The sequence below is a fragment of the Capsicum annuum genome, chromosome 4, assembly GCF_002878395.1.
Source record: "Capsicum annuum cultivar UCD-10X-F1 chromosome 4, UCD10Xv1.1, whole genome shotgun sequence".
In the NCBI taxonomy this organism is placed as follows: Eukaryota; Viridiplantae; Streptophyta; class Magnoliopsida; order Solanales; family Solanaceae; genus Capsicum; species Capsicum annuum.
In genome coordinates, this window is record NC_061114.1 from 3,637,721 (window position 1) to 3,655,873 (window position 18,153).

At 30.7% G+C, this 18,153-nt stretch overlaps 1 protein-coding gene across 1 annotated transcript; it reads left to right on the plus strand.

The window, feature by feature from the left end:
• Positions 1-7,051: 7,051 nt before the first annotated feature.
• Positions 7,052-16,518, plus strand: LOC107868366 (protein trichome birefringence-like 37; the record flags this gene model as incomplete). Its single annotated transcript, XM_047410592.1, is given in 4 exon segments — positions 7,052-7,448; positions 9,170-9,341; positions 13,721-13,896; positions 16,360-16,518. Coding segments are annotated over 4 exon segments (809 nt in total), but the record flags the coding sequence as incomplete, so codon positions are not given.
• Positions 16,519-18,153: the final 1,635 nt, after the last annotated feature.

Below are 18,153 nucleotides of genomic sequence, written 5' to 3' on the forward strand. Positions count from 1 at the left end.
CGGGCCGAATTAACTGAGCCCAAATCAAAAATCCAATCGAACTAGGACCCGGACTCCTAAAGCCCTTGGGATTACAGGGCCGGGTCAAAACGGGCCGGTTTATGGAGGAACCGCCAGTGCACCTGAACTATAATTTAGACATAAATTTGCCACTGTCCACCATACATCCTTCCTGCTTGCTGCATGAATTGGTAGCACTTGCATGTACCAATTCCAACTCAAACATGCAATGTATCCTAAATCTAAGTTGCTCGAAATCCTCAAAAATATTATCACATTTATATCGGATCATTCAACAACACATTAGTTTTAAAGGATCCAACACATATTCCGTCTTCGTCGACATTTTTGAAAAGTCTCGGGCAATATAGTCATAAACTGTTGCTATGTGGTTCTATTGCCTTTTTTTTTTTTTTTTTTTAAGTGGAACCACTAAGAATATTGCTCTATTACAATTTCGAGGGAAGGCATAACACTGTGTTAGGGCTATTTTGATCAAATATTTGGGCAAATAACATAAATTTCGATAGTTTATAGCTTAATTATAAAAAATTCTGATACTTGCATAATTTTTGAAATCTCGATTTTGGATCTGTCGAGATACATAATTAGATCCAGATATATTCAATGAAAATACATTTTTTTCTTTATAAAGATACATAATTAGCTCCCGATACATTTTTTTCGATTTTGGGTCTATCTAGATACATAATTAGCTTCTGATATATCCAACGAAGATACATAATTAATTGAGATTTTTGTAATTACTTTGTAAGAATGAAAATTTGTGTAAATATGATAAGTTAAGGTGTATGTTTATGTTATTTTTCCAAATATTTTCGTATCAGTAAATGATTAAATTTCGATTGAGTTTGGAATTGTGGCTTACTTTTAAATAAAAATATTAACTGGCTATTTGACAAATATTTCCCAAAATCTATATGATGAAGCCCATAGTGTATTGTAGGAGATAAGGCCCAAGCTATTCGCCCTCAAATCAATGTCACTACAACTTTGGTGTTAACACAAAAATTAGAATAAAAATCCCACATGGTAATTGAATTGGTTGATAAGGTAAAATTTTCGTGGGGTATTTTATTTGGAGATCGCTATTTAATTTATGACAAAATAGTTGGGTGGACCTTTTTATTTGGTCTGATTTGTAAAGTGGATATTCTTACTTTACATTTGTCATCTGGATCTTTAAATCTATTTAAAACCAATTTTTAAAATCCTTTTGATGCATATGTGGCATTAAAGTGTTGAGGTGGACAACACGTGATTGCACGCGTTTTTTTGGGCGCGTGATTAAAAAAAAGAACATTATTAATATTTTAAAAAATTTAAAAACAATAAATTTCTTTTAAAAAAATCTAAAATCCCCCCTCTCCCTAACCCCGTCCAGCACCCCACCCCCTCCTCCCCCACCATCCCCCACCCCGTCCACCAGTCCACCGTCTTCCACCCCGTCCAGCATCTTACTCGTCCCTCCCCCACCCCCCCCACCCCCCCACCGTTGCAGCCTTGAATTGCAGCCCCAAGGCTGCTTCGCCATTAAAGCCCCCCCCCCCCCCCCCCCCCCCCCCCCCTTCCCAACAACAACAACCAACCACCATTGCAGCCTTGCCATTGCGGCCCAAGGCTACTTCGCAATTAAAGCCATCCGCCCCCTCCTCCCCCCACCCAAAAACCACCCACCATTGCAGCCCTAAATTTTTTAACTCACTTTCTCCATTTAAATTTGAGATTTACTTTTTTATCTTTTTGCAATATTTCTCAATTCAAAACTTTTTCATGTTTTTTTTAGGATTAAAATTTAAATTTTGGAATGAAATTAATTTTTTTTATAATTTTTAAAATTTGTTTATTTAATTAATTTTCTTAATAATTAATTACTTGTGTAGCATTTTAAAAATGACGTGAAATTTAATGCAACATTTAAAATGACGTGAAAGCTAACGTGGAGGCAATTGTGTTACACACACCAAAATAGGGTTTAAAATGTTGAGTTTTATTGAGTTGGGGGGTTCATATGACAAAATTATAACTAGAGACATTCACTTTACAAATCAGATCAAGTACAAGAGTCCACCGAGTTATTTTGCCTTAATTTATACTTAATTCTTAAGAATTTTGACACATTTATCCATTTTGAAACAACTTAAGAGTTCAGTTTTATGTTCATTAAGTTTGGATAAAAATAATTGAATTCAATCACATATAACTAAAGTTCAAGCAAAATTGGCTGAACTTTAGCCATATTAAATTTCAGTTATTTTCACACGGTACGTTTAAAGTTATTCTAAAATGGATAGACTTGCAACTTTTTGCTTATTGTATGTATGATTTGATTTAAGTGACTAAGTCTATTTGCGGATGATATAAAAATTAGTTATATAGAGAATCTCATGACAAGGGGTTAATTTGTAATTTGATAAAATCAATAACTAATATATTTGAAGATAGACTAGCCAGAGTTTAAAGATTTCAGGTTAAATAGAACTAAAATAGAAAGCATACGGAGTGCAAGTTCAATGACATAACGGGTGAGACAGAGGTGAAAGTGAAGATCGACACACAAGTTATACCTAACAGAGGAAGCTTTAAATATCTTGAATTCGTAATTCAAGGAGAGAAAGATATTGATGATGATGTTGCACATTATAATGAAGCGGGGTGGATGAACCAGAAACTTGCATTCAGAGTACTATGTAATATGAATGTGTATTCAACTTAAGGTTAAGTTCTATAGAGTAGTGGTTAGACATACATTGTTATATGAAGCAAAATGTTTGCCAGTCAACAATGCTCATGTTTATAAGAAGATGAGTGTAGCGGAGATGGGGATATTTAGGTAGAGATGCGTAATGATTAAGAATGAAATTATACGAAGCAGGGTAGGAATGACCTCAGTGACAGACAAAATAAGAAAATAGAGGTGGAGATGATTTGGACATGGCAAGCGAAGGTGCACAGATGCACCAGTAAGAAGGTGTGAGAGGTTATTAGCTGTAGCATGGTTAGTCGAGGTAAATATAGCAGAAAAAGAATTTGTGCGGGGGGTGGGGGTGAGGGGAGGGGGTTGATTATATAGCATATAGCTCAACTTTAACTTACTAAGGCCATGATCCTAGACTCGAAGGTATATATAGAGATAAAAAATTAGGGTAGAAGGTTAATAGGTAGTCGAATGTTGTCGCACATTAGGTGGAAGAGGTAGGGGCTAGCCGATCTTCCCTTCGCCTTATAATTAATAGTAGTATTTACTAATAACGTAGTTTCTTATTATTCCATGTATTTTACTATCTCTTGTTTCATTTGTTTTATATTTTGATGTCATATGCTTCTTTCAATCCCGTTTTGAATAACTTCTCAAAATTGTGGGTCTATTAGAAACAACCTCTTCACCCGTAAAGATAGATGTAAGGTCTGTGCATACTTACCCTTTCCAAATCGACTAGTAGGGTTATACTGATTATGTTATTGTTGCAATTAACATGTCATTGGGGGATTGGGGGGGGGGGGGGGGGGGACCAAAATCCAAATTCAATAATTTTTAAATGAAGAAATTAAAGAAAATTAATGGGCCACTAGGAAACAACATCATGTAATACAGCCAATCAAGTGGGCCTTCATCTCCACTAGAAGCCCACTATCTAGATGTAATCCACTTACATCTAAGCCCATTTCTATTTTCCAACAATCATTGGCATACAAGACCAATGCCTCTTTAGTAAACTAATTTCAAACCAACTATGAAGGATAAATGAGAAAAAAAAAAACATAAATTTCGATAATTTGGAGTTTAATTACAGAAACTCTCGACATTTTGCATTATTACTGAAATCCCAATTTCGGATCTGTCGAGTAGGGGCGGAGCCAACCCTTTGATAGTGGGTTCATCCAAACCCCCTTCAGCAGAGAAATATGTCATCTATACATAATTAAAATTATTTTTATGTATCTATAGTAGATGTTCAACCCTCTTCGGCTAGGTTTTCTTCAAATATTGAAACCCCTTAGTTGAAATCCTGGCTCCGCCTCTGCTGTCGAGATACATAAGCTCTTGATACATCCAACAAAGATACATCTTTTTTCTTTATAAAGATACATTTTATGTATTTGGTCCACCCTTAACGACTTGTCTGAGGAGACAAAGCAGTGTGACACCAGCATTAGAGTAGACAAAAGTCACAACACAACACTACAAACATTAGAAATTGGCTTTTTGTACAAATCACACTTACCATTTAGTAAAGGGAAAACACAATTGTGTTACATGGTTTTGCTCTCATGGCTTGTCTTGTTTGTCATCTTCTTATATTTAGTAAAAACGTATTTAAGATTCAAAGTTTACGAGTTCTTATTTGAGTTGTCAAATATATGGTTTGAGCTGAACTTGGGTGGATTAAAATATGTATAAATAACATAAATACCAACAATTTTGAAAGTAATTACACTCTCTCTCACTTTTTTAATTACTTTACTCTATCTCCCTATTAATATACATAACATAGCTGACATATACATAACATTCTGTGTATATGTTGGAATTTTTGTAATATATTTAGAGAGTTAGGAATTTTTGTAATATTGAAAATATAAGTTGTGTATTTGTGTAATTTTTAGTTAAAATATACCACTACCATCATGATATCATTGTGAATTTTCTATGCAATTGGGAAAGAATTTTCTTGGAAATTTCCATATTTCAATAATTTATTTTTGTTTTTGTTTCTAACATTTTTCTTTCAAGCAATAAATGCCCTTCCACACATGGCAATGGGTTGGCACGAATATATCATTAAAATATTTTCCTTCATATCGAACATGTTTATAGTATTGTTGATCCTAAATACGTTTTAAGCATTTCATTACACTAAGTGAATTGTTACTGACCATCAAAGGATGTGATTCAGCGGATGGGGTTATTCCTCCCTTAACCAGAGGTCTTGAGTTCAAGCCCTGGACAACGTGAATCCGAATTAATCGGGTTTCAATATGTATATCGAGCACCGAATGAAAAAAAAAAAATTGAATTGTTATTGCTTACATGACATTATGGGACCTTACATTTTTAAATTGTAAAGTGAAGAAAAATATGTAGATTGTAATAGGTGCCGTAATCACCGCCAACTTGATTAGAAAAGATTGTAAAGTGATTATTCCTTTGTACTTCAATAATTATGTCTTGGCTGGCCCTATTGGGATTAACAAAGAATATTGTGTTGAAATTTAGTAGGCGTTTGAAATATTTTTCACATTATTTAAAATTTATAAAATTGAAGTTGTGTTTGGTTATATATTTTATAACAGTGAAAAATAATACTTTATTCAATTTTTTTTTTCTGAGAAGAGAGATTAAGAAAACAAGTTTGAAGCACTTTTTCAAATTTGAAATCGAACACCAAGTTGGATTTAGAAATTTTATAGCCAAACTTTGATGTTGAAATAAAGTGAAAAATTATTTGAAATAAATAATTAAATTTATTCTATGAAGTATATACCTACACAATAAATTTAAAGTGTATCATTGAATCATGATAAAGCAATGCACTATATAAACATTTGTTTTAAATTTGTACGATGAAGCAATGCACCATATAAACAATTTCACCTTGGGATAATTAAATCTTAAAATTTGTACTCCATTTATTTTAAATTTATGTGATGAATTTTGATAGAGCACGATATTTAGAAGAAAATAACTTTTAAAAGTGTCACATGAAATAGAAAGAACTATTATAGCTTTCGTAGCTTATTTACTATATATAGTATACCATCTTTTTTTATTCTTGAATTCCCAATGAACTTTAATGACTTCGAACGTAATATACATTATCATCGAAGAGACTTTTAAAAAGATAACTAAGAGCCAAAAAAGCCTAATATGTACTACTACTCAATAAGGGTGTGCATTGGTCGATTTGGTTCGGTTTTATGTGTTATTGGTTCAGTTTATCAGTTTTCTATTTTTAAATATGTAAAACCAATAAGATATTTTCTTATCAGTTTCGGTTTATCAATTTTTGATCATTAGCGGTTCGGTTTTCGGTTTAATCAATAAGAAAATATTTATAAAATAGAAATAGTAACAACTAACATAAAAGAATAAAATCTTAGTTACAGTCAAAATCTTACGCAACGCATTTTAGTTTACAAGAATGTTCAGACTTGATCTGAATGTTTGTTCGAAAAAAAATAGAATTCTAATTGTTGGAAACTACTAAATGCTTCAAGCTTTTCAGTAAGATAATACTCATGCTTTATATTGTGCCTTTGTTGCCCTGAATAGGTTAATACTTTGTGAATTACTGAACAATGGGAAAAATCGTAACTTAGTGTATTCTTATTGGGTTATCGGTTTAACCTATAACCCAATAAGTTAAAACCAAAACTAAACCGTTTACCCAATAAAATTTTTTATAAAACCAATAAGAAACTGTTAACCCAATCACGTTTTTATCGGTTCGATTTATCGATCCGTTCGATTTTCGCACACCCCTACTACTCAATGTTAAAAATAAATATTAGTCTTTTAGTACTTAACACGTGGACTCGTTATCCTTAAATTTTGGAGTTCGAGATGAATAGTGATACTTTTCTTTGTGGCATTGCTCTACCCACTTCAATTAGGTGGCATACGTTTGTTTTTTAGTCTGTCTGTTAGAATAATATCATTTTTTGTTACTTAAAAAATAATTTAATATTAAACTTTTTATTTTACTTTTAATGACATAATTTACAATAACACAAATATTTATGACTTATTTATATGGTGACTTTCAAAAGTTTTTCATGGTTAATCAATTACTTCCACATAAATTGATACCGAAAAAGTAATATACCGCCTTTTTTGTTTTATATATAATTATATATACATACTTGATATAAATTACAATAACACAAATATCTCTGACTTATTTATACCGTAATCTTCAAAAGTTTTTCATGGTTAATCAATTACTGCCACATAAATTGAGACGAAAAAAGTTATATACCTCCTTTTTTGTTCATTTTTGTTTTATATATATATATATATACACACACATAGTGAATCAACTTTGAATCACCAACTTTCTTTTCCACAGTACTTCTCTCTTCTTTCTCTCCATTCCTCAAAAAAAAAATAAAAAATTGCAAATTATGTCAAATTTGCTTCTTCAATTACTAGCCTTATTTATTATTTTTATTTATGCACAATTTGTTAGAGCAGAACTTATAGTACACAATAATGTTAGTGATTTTCTCAACTTGAGAATAAATAGAGAATTATTGAGTAATTGCAATATATTTCAAGGCCAATGGGTTATTGATCCTTCATTCCCTCTTTACCAATCTTCAAATTGTCCATTTATTGATCCTGAATTTGATTGCCAAAAGTATGGAAGACCTGATAAAGAATACCTCAAATATGCTTGGAAGCCTGATTCTTGCAACTTGCCAAGGTAACCAAAAAAAAGAAAAAATTAACTTTTCTATATACATTACTTGAGTCGAGGTCTTTCAAAAACAATTAGAAACAATTTTTCTATCTCCTGAGGTAAGGATCAGATAAGGTTTGCGTATATTCTCTCTTTTCTAGACCCCACCTTGTAATATCATTAGTGTAAATTCTTTGATATATTTTACTCGAGTCGTGGTCTTTCAGAAACAGTCTCTCTATAATCAAGAGGTAAGGATAAGATAAGGTTTGCATATGTTCTATCTTTTTCGTACTCCACCTTGTAATATCGTCAGTGTAAATTCTTTGATATGCATTACTCGAGTCCTGGTCTTTCAGAAACAGTCATTCTATCTCCATGAGGTAAGGATAAGATGAGATTTGCGTGCATTTTATTTTTTCCAGACTCCACCTAGTAATGTCGTCAGTGTAAATTCTTTGCTATGCATTGCTCGAGTCCTGGTCTTTCAGAAACAGCCACTCTATCTCCATGAGGTAAGGATAAGATAAGGTTTGCGTACATTCTATTTTTTCCAGACTCTACCTTGTAATATCGTCAGTGTGAATTCTTCGATATACATTACTTGAGTCCGGATCTTTCAGAAACAGACTCTCTATCTCTATGAGGTAAGGATAAGATAAAGTTTGCGCATATTCTATCTTTTCCAGACTCCATCTTGCAATATTGTCACTGTAAATTCTTTGATGTGCATTACTCGAGTCCTGGTCTTTCAGAAACAGTTTATCTACCTCCATGAGATATAAATAAGATCTGGTACGCTCTATCATCTCCAGATTCTTCTAGATAGGACAAGAATGATATGTTGTTGTTGCTATTCTGTCAATATAAAGAATTATTTTTTTTAAATGTATTTGTTTTTGGCAGAGTTATGTAAAGCTAGGTTAGGTGGTTTAATATATGAACTGAGTAAAATTCTTATATTGTGGCAAAAGGAGTTGAAAAATTACTTTAGGTTGCTATATTTCAAATACCAAATGTAACATTTAGGTAACTAGTGTTTTCTTGAATTTCCTTAACATAATTTTTCATTTTATCATCTCATATTAAATGGAGAAAATATATGTTAGTATAAAGAATTTTTACATTATTAGTCTATTTTATATGTTATAATAAGTAATTGTTTTATTCGTTGGAGATTATTGAAAAAAAAAAATCATCGCATATTCCTCTGATTCTTTATTAGAGATGTTCAATTCGTTAGAATAAAAGTCAGAAAGGGTATTTATGCTCGTCGTGCTCTTTATATGATTATCTGAGGAGGTCAGGCGTCCAAATTAAACGCTATTCATATCGTAGTGGGTCAAGGCATGCATCGAACAGAAGTCACTTTTTAAGAACGGTTACTTATTATTTCTCATTGTCGAAAAATTAATATTGCTAATAGGTAAAAGTAAATAAACTTAAAGTATTAAATTGTTGAATTCTTTTTACATAGTGATAAAGAAGACTCAAAAACTAATTTAAGTCCTACATGTTGTACTTTAGAATTGTGTTAATTTTTTATTATATGAAATTTTGGCTCGACCATTGCTTTAGGTGTTGTCAATGTCAATATATAGAAGACACTTTCTCTTTTTTTTTTTTTTTTTTTATATTATTATATTATAATTATTGTTTTTTTGCCCTTTCCAAGATTATGATTGATATATGGTGTCCCTATAAATTTTTTTTTTTTTACTTTTTTTTTTTTTTTTTTTTTTCAGATTTGATGGAATGGATTTCTTGAAAAGATGGAAAGGAAAAAAAATAATGTTTGTTGGTGATTCATTGAGTTTGAATATATGGGAATCTTTGGCATGTATGTTACATTCATCAGTGCCAAATGCTGCTACTACTTTTACCAGAAAAGAATCAATTTCTTCTGTCACTTTTCAGGTTTGTTTTTCCAAAAAATTATTAGTTTTTTAATATTTTTAAAATATTTAATGTCATAGTTAGTGATATATATATATGTTATAGCTAAGCTATATAGATATACTATGATGTGTAGATTATACATTTTAAAAGTATTCTTTCTTTCTTAAACTCATATCGTATTAAGCTGTATAAAATGAAACTTCCTCCGTTTCGAAATAAATGAATTGTTAAATTTTGACACACAGATTTAAAAAAAAAATATCAAAGACATAAATTTAACATAAATTTCCATTTTCACCCTTGAAGTCTCTTTTACCCAAAAAAAAAAAAAAAAAGAAAAAACTGAAGTCTCTTTTGCTTGTCAAATCATAAGGGTAATTTTGAAAAAAAATTCAACGATTCACTTATTTTGAAACACCAAGAAATACTCCAACAATTCATTTATTCCGAAACAGAGGGTGTAATTGATAGAGGAGTCTTGGTGTAACTGATAATTGTTGTTGTCATGTCGCCTGGAGATTATCGATTCAAGTCATAAAAACAACCTCTTGTATAAATGCAAGATAAGGTTGCGTACAGTAGGTGTCCCCTCCTTAGACCCTGTTACATAACCGAAACTTTGGTATACCAGGCTTAAAAGTATTAATTAGCGAGATGTTTGAGAGTATTAAGACCGAAAATACTTTTATGAGTATAGAGACTTACTGAGGATTTTACCCTAGATAAGATGGTTTGGAGGTCGAGATTTGAAGGCTAGTAAATGATCGAGTGTTATTTTTTTTTGCTATTATTTTATTCTTGCAATCTTGCTTCGTATATTAACTTTTCTTTTAAGCCAATGACCGATCGAACACACTCACTCAACCTCATAAAAGGTAAAGATAAGATCTTCATATATTTTATTTTCAAATTTTACTTATTAAATAATTTTGGATATTTGTTGTTGCTATTGTTATGAAAATAATACACTTAATAATCATGATGTGACTTGTATGGAGAAAAGTGGGAGGATATTAGACATATTAGTGATGCTTAGCACATGCTTAATAAGGTATATAAATTTGTCAAAGACAAAATAATTCTTTTTCAAATCTTGAGGGTTAACAATCAAACCTTTAGTAGAATATAGAACTTAGGATTTGAAATAAGTCTATTCTTCATATTAATATAATGTAGTCACATATGGTGAAGTAGGATGTACATAAGTCGGGTTGGTTCGGTTTTTATTAAAAAAAAAAATAAATCAATTATATCAGTTTATTAAAACTATAAACCAACTCAAACCAATATAAAATTGGTTTTTTTGATTTAGGTTTTAGTTGTTTTTTTTGTGTTTTTCATTTTTTTCAGTTTTTTTTTATAATATTTAATTTTTACAATTATATTGTGATCAAAGATTAGATCAAATATATTTTCACTCATGTGCTAATGAAATGAGGAGCGGAAAACTCTCTTGAAACTAAAAAGTGAGATGAAGAGTGAAAACTTTAGGTTCTAAGTTTATATTAGATTTTGGATTATTTAATTAACAATTAATAGATAAATATTACAACTTAAAGGTCCAAATCTAAATATATATCTACATCTACTTCAAATTACTAAAACTAGTTGAAAAAAGTATTTAAAAAGTAGATTATAATTAATATTTTATGTATAAAAAAGTTCGAATATTATATATATATATATATATTATGTCGGTTTTATTCGGGTTCGGTTTGACTTTTTTCTCGTCAACACAAAACCAAACCAAGAATGATCGGGTTTTTTTTTTCTAACGCCAAACCAATTAAATCAAACCATAAGTCGATTTTTTTCTCGGTTTGATTTGGTTCGTCAGTTCGGTTTGACTTGAAGGTTTGGTCTGTACACCCCTACGGTAAAGGATGATCAGTTGTAATTATTTTTATCGAATATTTATATTATGTATATAAGAAATTATATTAAATATTTTAATAATAATTAATTATTTTATACACGTATATCTTAAATTTTGAACACTTCTTTCGGCTTCACCATTAATTATTTTTCATGAAAATAATTTAAACATTAGTGCAAGAAAATATATATAGATCCAATTGAAATAAGGGTGATGGTGGAGCATTAAATGTTTCTTCATTTCTAAATAGATACTTTAGGGTTTGAGTGTTGAATATAGAGATTGGCTTTGTTAGAGAAAGTGTTATGTATCAATTGTTCCATATTAAAAGAAATAGAGAAATGATAATAATGGGCTTGTAGGTTAAATGGGTTCTTCCATTTATCAAACTAGTCTTTTGGGTTGAACTTGCCTGTTTGGTTTATAACATTGGTCACACACGTGAGGCCGTAACTCAGAGTGGTGGTTTAGACCCAAGGAGTGTCAATCATGACCAACTGAGCTCAGTCATGATCAATGAGGATTGATTCATGCGTGGAGCCAACTAAGAGTGATGATCTGGACCCAAAAAGGGGTGTCAGCCATGATCAACTGGGCCCAATCATAACCAACGAGGTCGTTGATTCTCAAGTAAAGATGACTGTCATGTATCAATTCTGTCACGCTAAAAGAAATAGAGAAATGCTGATGAATAATGACAAAAAAAAAAGTAGATCCAATGAAGCCAAAAAAAAAACAACAAGTGTGTCTTTTTTTTATTATTATTATTTACAATTCTCTAGAAGTTGGCATTTTAGCTTTCTCAGAAAGTGCATGGGAGACAAGAATTTTTATTGTTTTTTGTTTTGTTTTTAATTGAGAAAAAACCAGTGATTTGTCAGAGGCGTGAACAACAATTTCTATTTTTTAAAAATAATTAAATTGTTGTTTCCCATTTACTAAAAAAATTTGTTATTTTGTGTTTGGTACCTTGTTTGGAATTTCGATTAATTTAGATTTGCACTAAGACATTAGTAGAGAAAGTGCTTTCTACCAAGTTTTATTTATATAAAATATGAAATTGAGACCTCTAATGAACGATAAAGATATTATGTGTCTCACTACAATTATTGGTGGTCATTTTATATAGTTTTTAATATATAATTATTAACTTTAAAGACAAAAAATTGTACCATTAAATTCAGAAAGAAAATTAAGTATTTTGGTCTTCATACTATAAATTCTCCTCATATAAAATAATTATTATTTCCTAAAATTTTGAATCAACAAAATATTCCAAGGATCACAAGCCTTTGAGCCATTAGAATCCATTTCTTTCTTAATTATAAGTATCAGGTTCAAACCTTAAAAATAAATAAACAAAAGTATAACCTTTGCGCGAAGCGAATTTAATTTAATCAGGATCTAAAATGAATACTGAAAGTCAAGTAGGTAAAAAAATCTTGAGCCTTGGTCATTCAAGAATGTAACAAAAATAATTGAAGTGGTAGGTCCAATCTTTGTTTCATGTCACTTTTTATTGTGACTTTTTGGTTGTAAGGACATAAATATTTTCATCCCTTAGCCAATTCTAACAAAATGCTCAAACCTAACACTAAAAGCCACTAGCTTGCTTGTGTAAAATTAGTTTCTGATTTTTTGTTGTTGTCAACTTGTGCTTATATTTATTGAACTTATGTACGGGAACAATATATTCCGTGTATTTTTATAAAATATGATCTAGAGAGAACAAAATATACGCAATTCATACCACTACTTAAGATGAAGTAGAGAGGATGTTTCTGACAGACCTTCGATTCTGGATAGATAACAGTATATATAACCACACAAAAAAAAAAAAAAAAAAAATAACACACCGCTAGATAATAAAAGAAATAAGACACCAACTGAATAATACTATAGACTATTTATTGAACTTGGATATTATGTTATATTTAGGTTTGGAAATGGTTTATGTTCTCATCATATATAGTGTTTTTTTAGTTATATAACTTTTTTCATAAGGGGTTCATAAATAAAAATCGATATATCTTTGTAGGATCAATTTCTTCTATTCAAATAATTTAGTCAATAGAAATCATTAATTACCTCGATTGAATTACGAGTCATCATTCGAAAATCAAGACTGGTTTAATAATGTTTACTCTCCCTGCTTCCAAACAGAGCTAGAAGCGCAAGGGGTTCATCTGAATTCTTTTCATCAGAAAATTTACAGCATATATACACACACACATACATATAAGGTTATAAAATTATTTTTTGTATATATATGGTAAATGTTGAATTCAGAGGCGGGACTAGGATATGAAGCTAGAATAGCGACATGAAGTGTTAGCAATTGAGTTCTAAATATAATTATTTTACATTTTAATGAATTTTATTATTATAAATGCAATGTTTAAACCAAATCCACTAGGTTCGATCGAACCCGTAGATCGAGTACCAGCTTTAATTCGTCGATCTCTTCTTGACTTCTCTGTGTGTTTACTTCTTTTTAACTCTTGTTAATGATTTTTCACAGGAGTATGGAGTAACTTTATTCCTTTATAGAACCCCATATTTGGTAGATATAGTAAGAGATAAAATTGGAAGAGTGTTGAAATTGGATTCAATTCAACAAGGTGATGCTTGGAAAGGAATGGATATGTTGATTTTCAACTCTTGGCATTGGTGGACTCACAAGGGAAAATCTCAAGGGTAAAATATCTATACCTTCCACTTTTTATCTCTTCAAAATGGGGTAATGGGTCAATCACGTGTGGATCTGATTCTTTTTTTTTTTTTTAAAAAAAAGACATAAATATACATTTTAACTTATCATATTTACATAAATTTTCATCCTTATAAAATAATTACAAAAATCTCAACTAATTATGTATCTTCGTTGAATATATCAGGGAACTAATTATATATCTTGACAGATTAAAAATCAGAAAAAATATATCCGAAGCTAATTGTATATCTTTACAAAGAACAAATGTATTTTTATTGGATGTATCAAGAGCTAATTATGTATCTTAACAGATCCAAAATCGAGATTTTCAGTAATTATTTAAAATATAGAATTTTCTGTAATTAAACTTCAAACTGTCGGGATTTATGGTGTTTGCCTTTATTTTTAATGAGTCAAGTATGTAAAAATTGCCTTTAATAATGAGCGAGACGAGACTCGAATCAAGACATGGACAAAGTTATAACATTAGATAGATGTTCGGACGAAATCAGTAGCTTTTGCTTGAGCTTAATATTTGTAGCAAAATGTTCATTAAGTAAGTGTAAATATAAGCTATAGGTTTGGTGGTAAATTCAGAAGAATTCATTGACTTCAAATCCTGATTTTGATTCTACCTAAGACCTTTACCTACATTGATATTATACTGAAGTGTCTAATCGTTCCATCTAAAAGCTTAATATTTTAAATAGAGCATATTTTTTATTATTTGATTCTATCTTCCATATTGATATTATACTGAAGTGTTTAATCATTCCATCTAAAAGCTTAATATTTTAAATAGAGCATACTTTTTATTTATTTGATTCAATCCTCCATAGTTATAACCATAACGTAACATCTTTTGCATATCCACCAACAACGCCTTTAGTATGATACACAAGCAATATATCTTGATCTCTCGATAGCAAGCCGTCGAGGAAATTGAGTGAATGACCGTAATATGTGTAAATATATGCTATGGGTTTGGTGGCAAATTCAGAAGAATTCATTTACTTTAAATCCTGATTCTGATTCTACCTAAGACATTTACCTACATTGATATTATACTGAATTGTGTAATTGTTCCATCTCAAAGCTTAATATTTTAAAGTGAGCGCACTTTTTATTTATTTGATTCCAATCTTCCATAGTTATAACCATAGCATAACATCTTTTGCATATCCACCAACAACGCCTTTAGTATGATACATATACAATATACCTTGATCTCTCGATAGTAGAGCCACTGAGGAAATCGAGTGAATGACTTTAATATGTGTAAATATAAGCTATCGATTTGGTGGCAAATTCAGAAGAATTCATTAACTTCAAATCCTGATTCTGATTCTACCTAAGACCTTTTCTTACTTTGATATTATACTGAAGTGTATAATCGTTCCCTCTAAAAGGTTAAAATTTTTTAAAAGAGTATACTTTTTATTTATCGAATTCTACCTTCCATATATAGCTATAACCAAAGGTGAACCCAGGATTTGAGCTTGATGGGTGCACCTCCACATTTAACATAGTAATTACTAGTGTCAAAGTTCGATATACAGTTCTTTGAAAATATAGTAATTATAATATTTTATAAGGAAAATTTTAATATTATTGAGTATCATTAATTAGATTTAATATGAAAAAAGTGAGTTATCTACCATACTTGAATTCAATGCACTTTTATATTTTAAACAATGATAGAAAGTTTTTGAAAAATATGAAATTCGGGAGATTTTTTTGTTAGATGGTTGCACGAAAAATGTTTGGTTTAAGCATATTTCAAACTTTAAATTGCTAATTTCTTAAATAAAAAATAAGTCATAGATCAAAAGATTTAAAAAAAACATTTACACTATAAGATAGGGAGAATATCTACATTTTGAAGTTGGATGAAAGCTTCTATTTTGAAATAAAATGAAAAATATGTCAATAATACATAAAAGTAAAAAGAAAAAGCGTAAAATAAATGATTACTAAGTAGAAAGTTTATATATATATATATGTGTGCGCGCGCGTGTGTGTAAAGTTTCAAACATTGCTGTTGTTGGACTTCGAACCTGAGTAATCACTCAATAAAAGTAATTTTACCTGACATGCTCAACCATCTTGGCTGCCAAACCAATTGTTCTTGGAGGTGCACAAAATATATTTAACATAAGACGCTGATATATATACAAATATATGAACTATATATACATAATTTTTCTCGAGGCTAGCGGGTGCACGTGCACCCCCTGCTGTCAATGTAGGTCCGCCCCTGGCTATAACTATAGCGTAACATCTTTCGCATATCCACCAACAACGCCTTTAATATGATATACAGACAATATATCTTGATCTCTTAATAGCAAAGCCATCGAGGAAATCGAGTAAATGACCTTAACGATTGCTTTAGAAGTAGTGTTCATGATATGAAGTGACCAATTTTACAATTTATATTGTTGTAGATGGGACTATATGCAAGAAGGTACAAAAGTCTCAAAAGATATGGACCGTTTGATTGCATTTTACAAAGGACTAACAACTTGGGGAAGATGGGTTGATCAAAATGTTGATTCTTCAAAAACCAAAGTTTTCTTCCAAGGCATTTCTCCCACTCATTATATGTAAGTTCTCACTCACTTACTAAGGCTGCGTACAATATATTTTTGTGGTAGAGGCCTTTTCTGGATCCTGTGCATAGCGCGAGCTTTAGTACATCGAACAACGCTTTTTTTCTCACTCACTATTTTGAAAATTGACTCCAAATTGTAATTGTGTCACATTAAGTTGAACAGAAAGATTATTTGTTTCAACCAACACTTAAAATAATATTACCTTTGATCTCTCTAGTACTCAAAAAACCTCATCAACACACTTTTTAATTTGGTAAGATTATTATTAATTTAAAAAATATTTTTTCACTCACCAATCAAACGCCAAAAAACATGTTCTAGAAATTTAGACTTCTAATCTTCTATCATACTAAACGCACCCGAATTTACAATCTTGAGAGGTTATGAGTTGCTGCAGATTCAAAATTTGAAGTTTATAGATTCCTACAATATTTGTAAATATTTCTACATGTTTAGTAAGTTTCTTCATATATATACATGCATGGTATGAGCCAAAATTATTGTGTTCAGGTGAATCTGTATTAACCAAAACTTTGGATTCGCTCCTGCTTATGAATCATATTATGTTACATGTTTTATAGAAAAATGTGTCTGGCAATATCAAATTCGCCCTGGATTTGCAACTTCCAAAACTTAATAAGTCACATTATGTTACATATTTTATAGAAAAATGACTTCAGTCGTACCAAACACATCCTGGATTTGCAACTTCCAAAGCTTATGAGTCTCATTATGTTTACATAATTTTTGAAAAAAAAAAATAAGACTTCTGTAAGACCAAACACCTCTTGAATGTGCAACTTCCAAAATAAAGCTTATGAGTCACATTATGTTAAATATTTTATAGAAAAATGACTTCAGTCGTACCAAAAACATCCTGAATTTCTAACTTCCAAAGTTTGTGGGTCACATTATGTTACATATTTCATAGAAAAATTACTTCAGTCGTACCAAACACATCCCGGATTTGCAACTTCCATAGCTTATGAGTCACGTTTTGTTACATATTTTATACAAAATGACTTCAGTCATACCAAACACATCCAGGATTTGCAACTTCCAAAGCTTATGAGTCTCATTATGTTTACATATTTTTGGGAAAAAAATGACTTCTGCCATACCAAACACCTCTTGAATGTGCAACTTCCAAACCAAATCTTATGAGCCACATTATGTTACATATTTTATAGAAAAATGACTTTAGTCGTACCAAACATATTCCAGATTTGCAACTTCCAAAGCTTATGAGTTCTTGTTATGTTTACATATTTTTAAGAAAAAAATGACTTCTGTCATACCCAACACATCCTCGATTTGCAACTTCCAAAGCTTATGAGTCACATTACGTTACATATTTTATAGAAAAATGTTCAGTCATACCAAACACATCCTGAATTTGTAGCTTTGGTACATATTTTATAGAAAGATGACTTCAGTTGTACCAAACACATCCTGAATTTGCAACTTCCAAAGCTGCAAATTCAGGATGTGTTTGGTACGACTGAAGTCATTTTTCTATGAAATATGTAGCATAATGTGACTGATAAGCTTTGGAAGTTGCAAATTCAGAATGTGTTTGGTACGACTGAAGTCATTTTCTGTCAAATATGTAACGTAATGTGACTC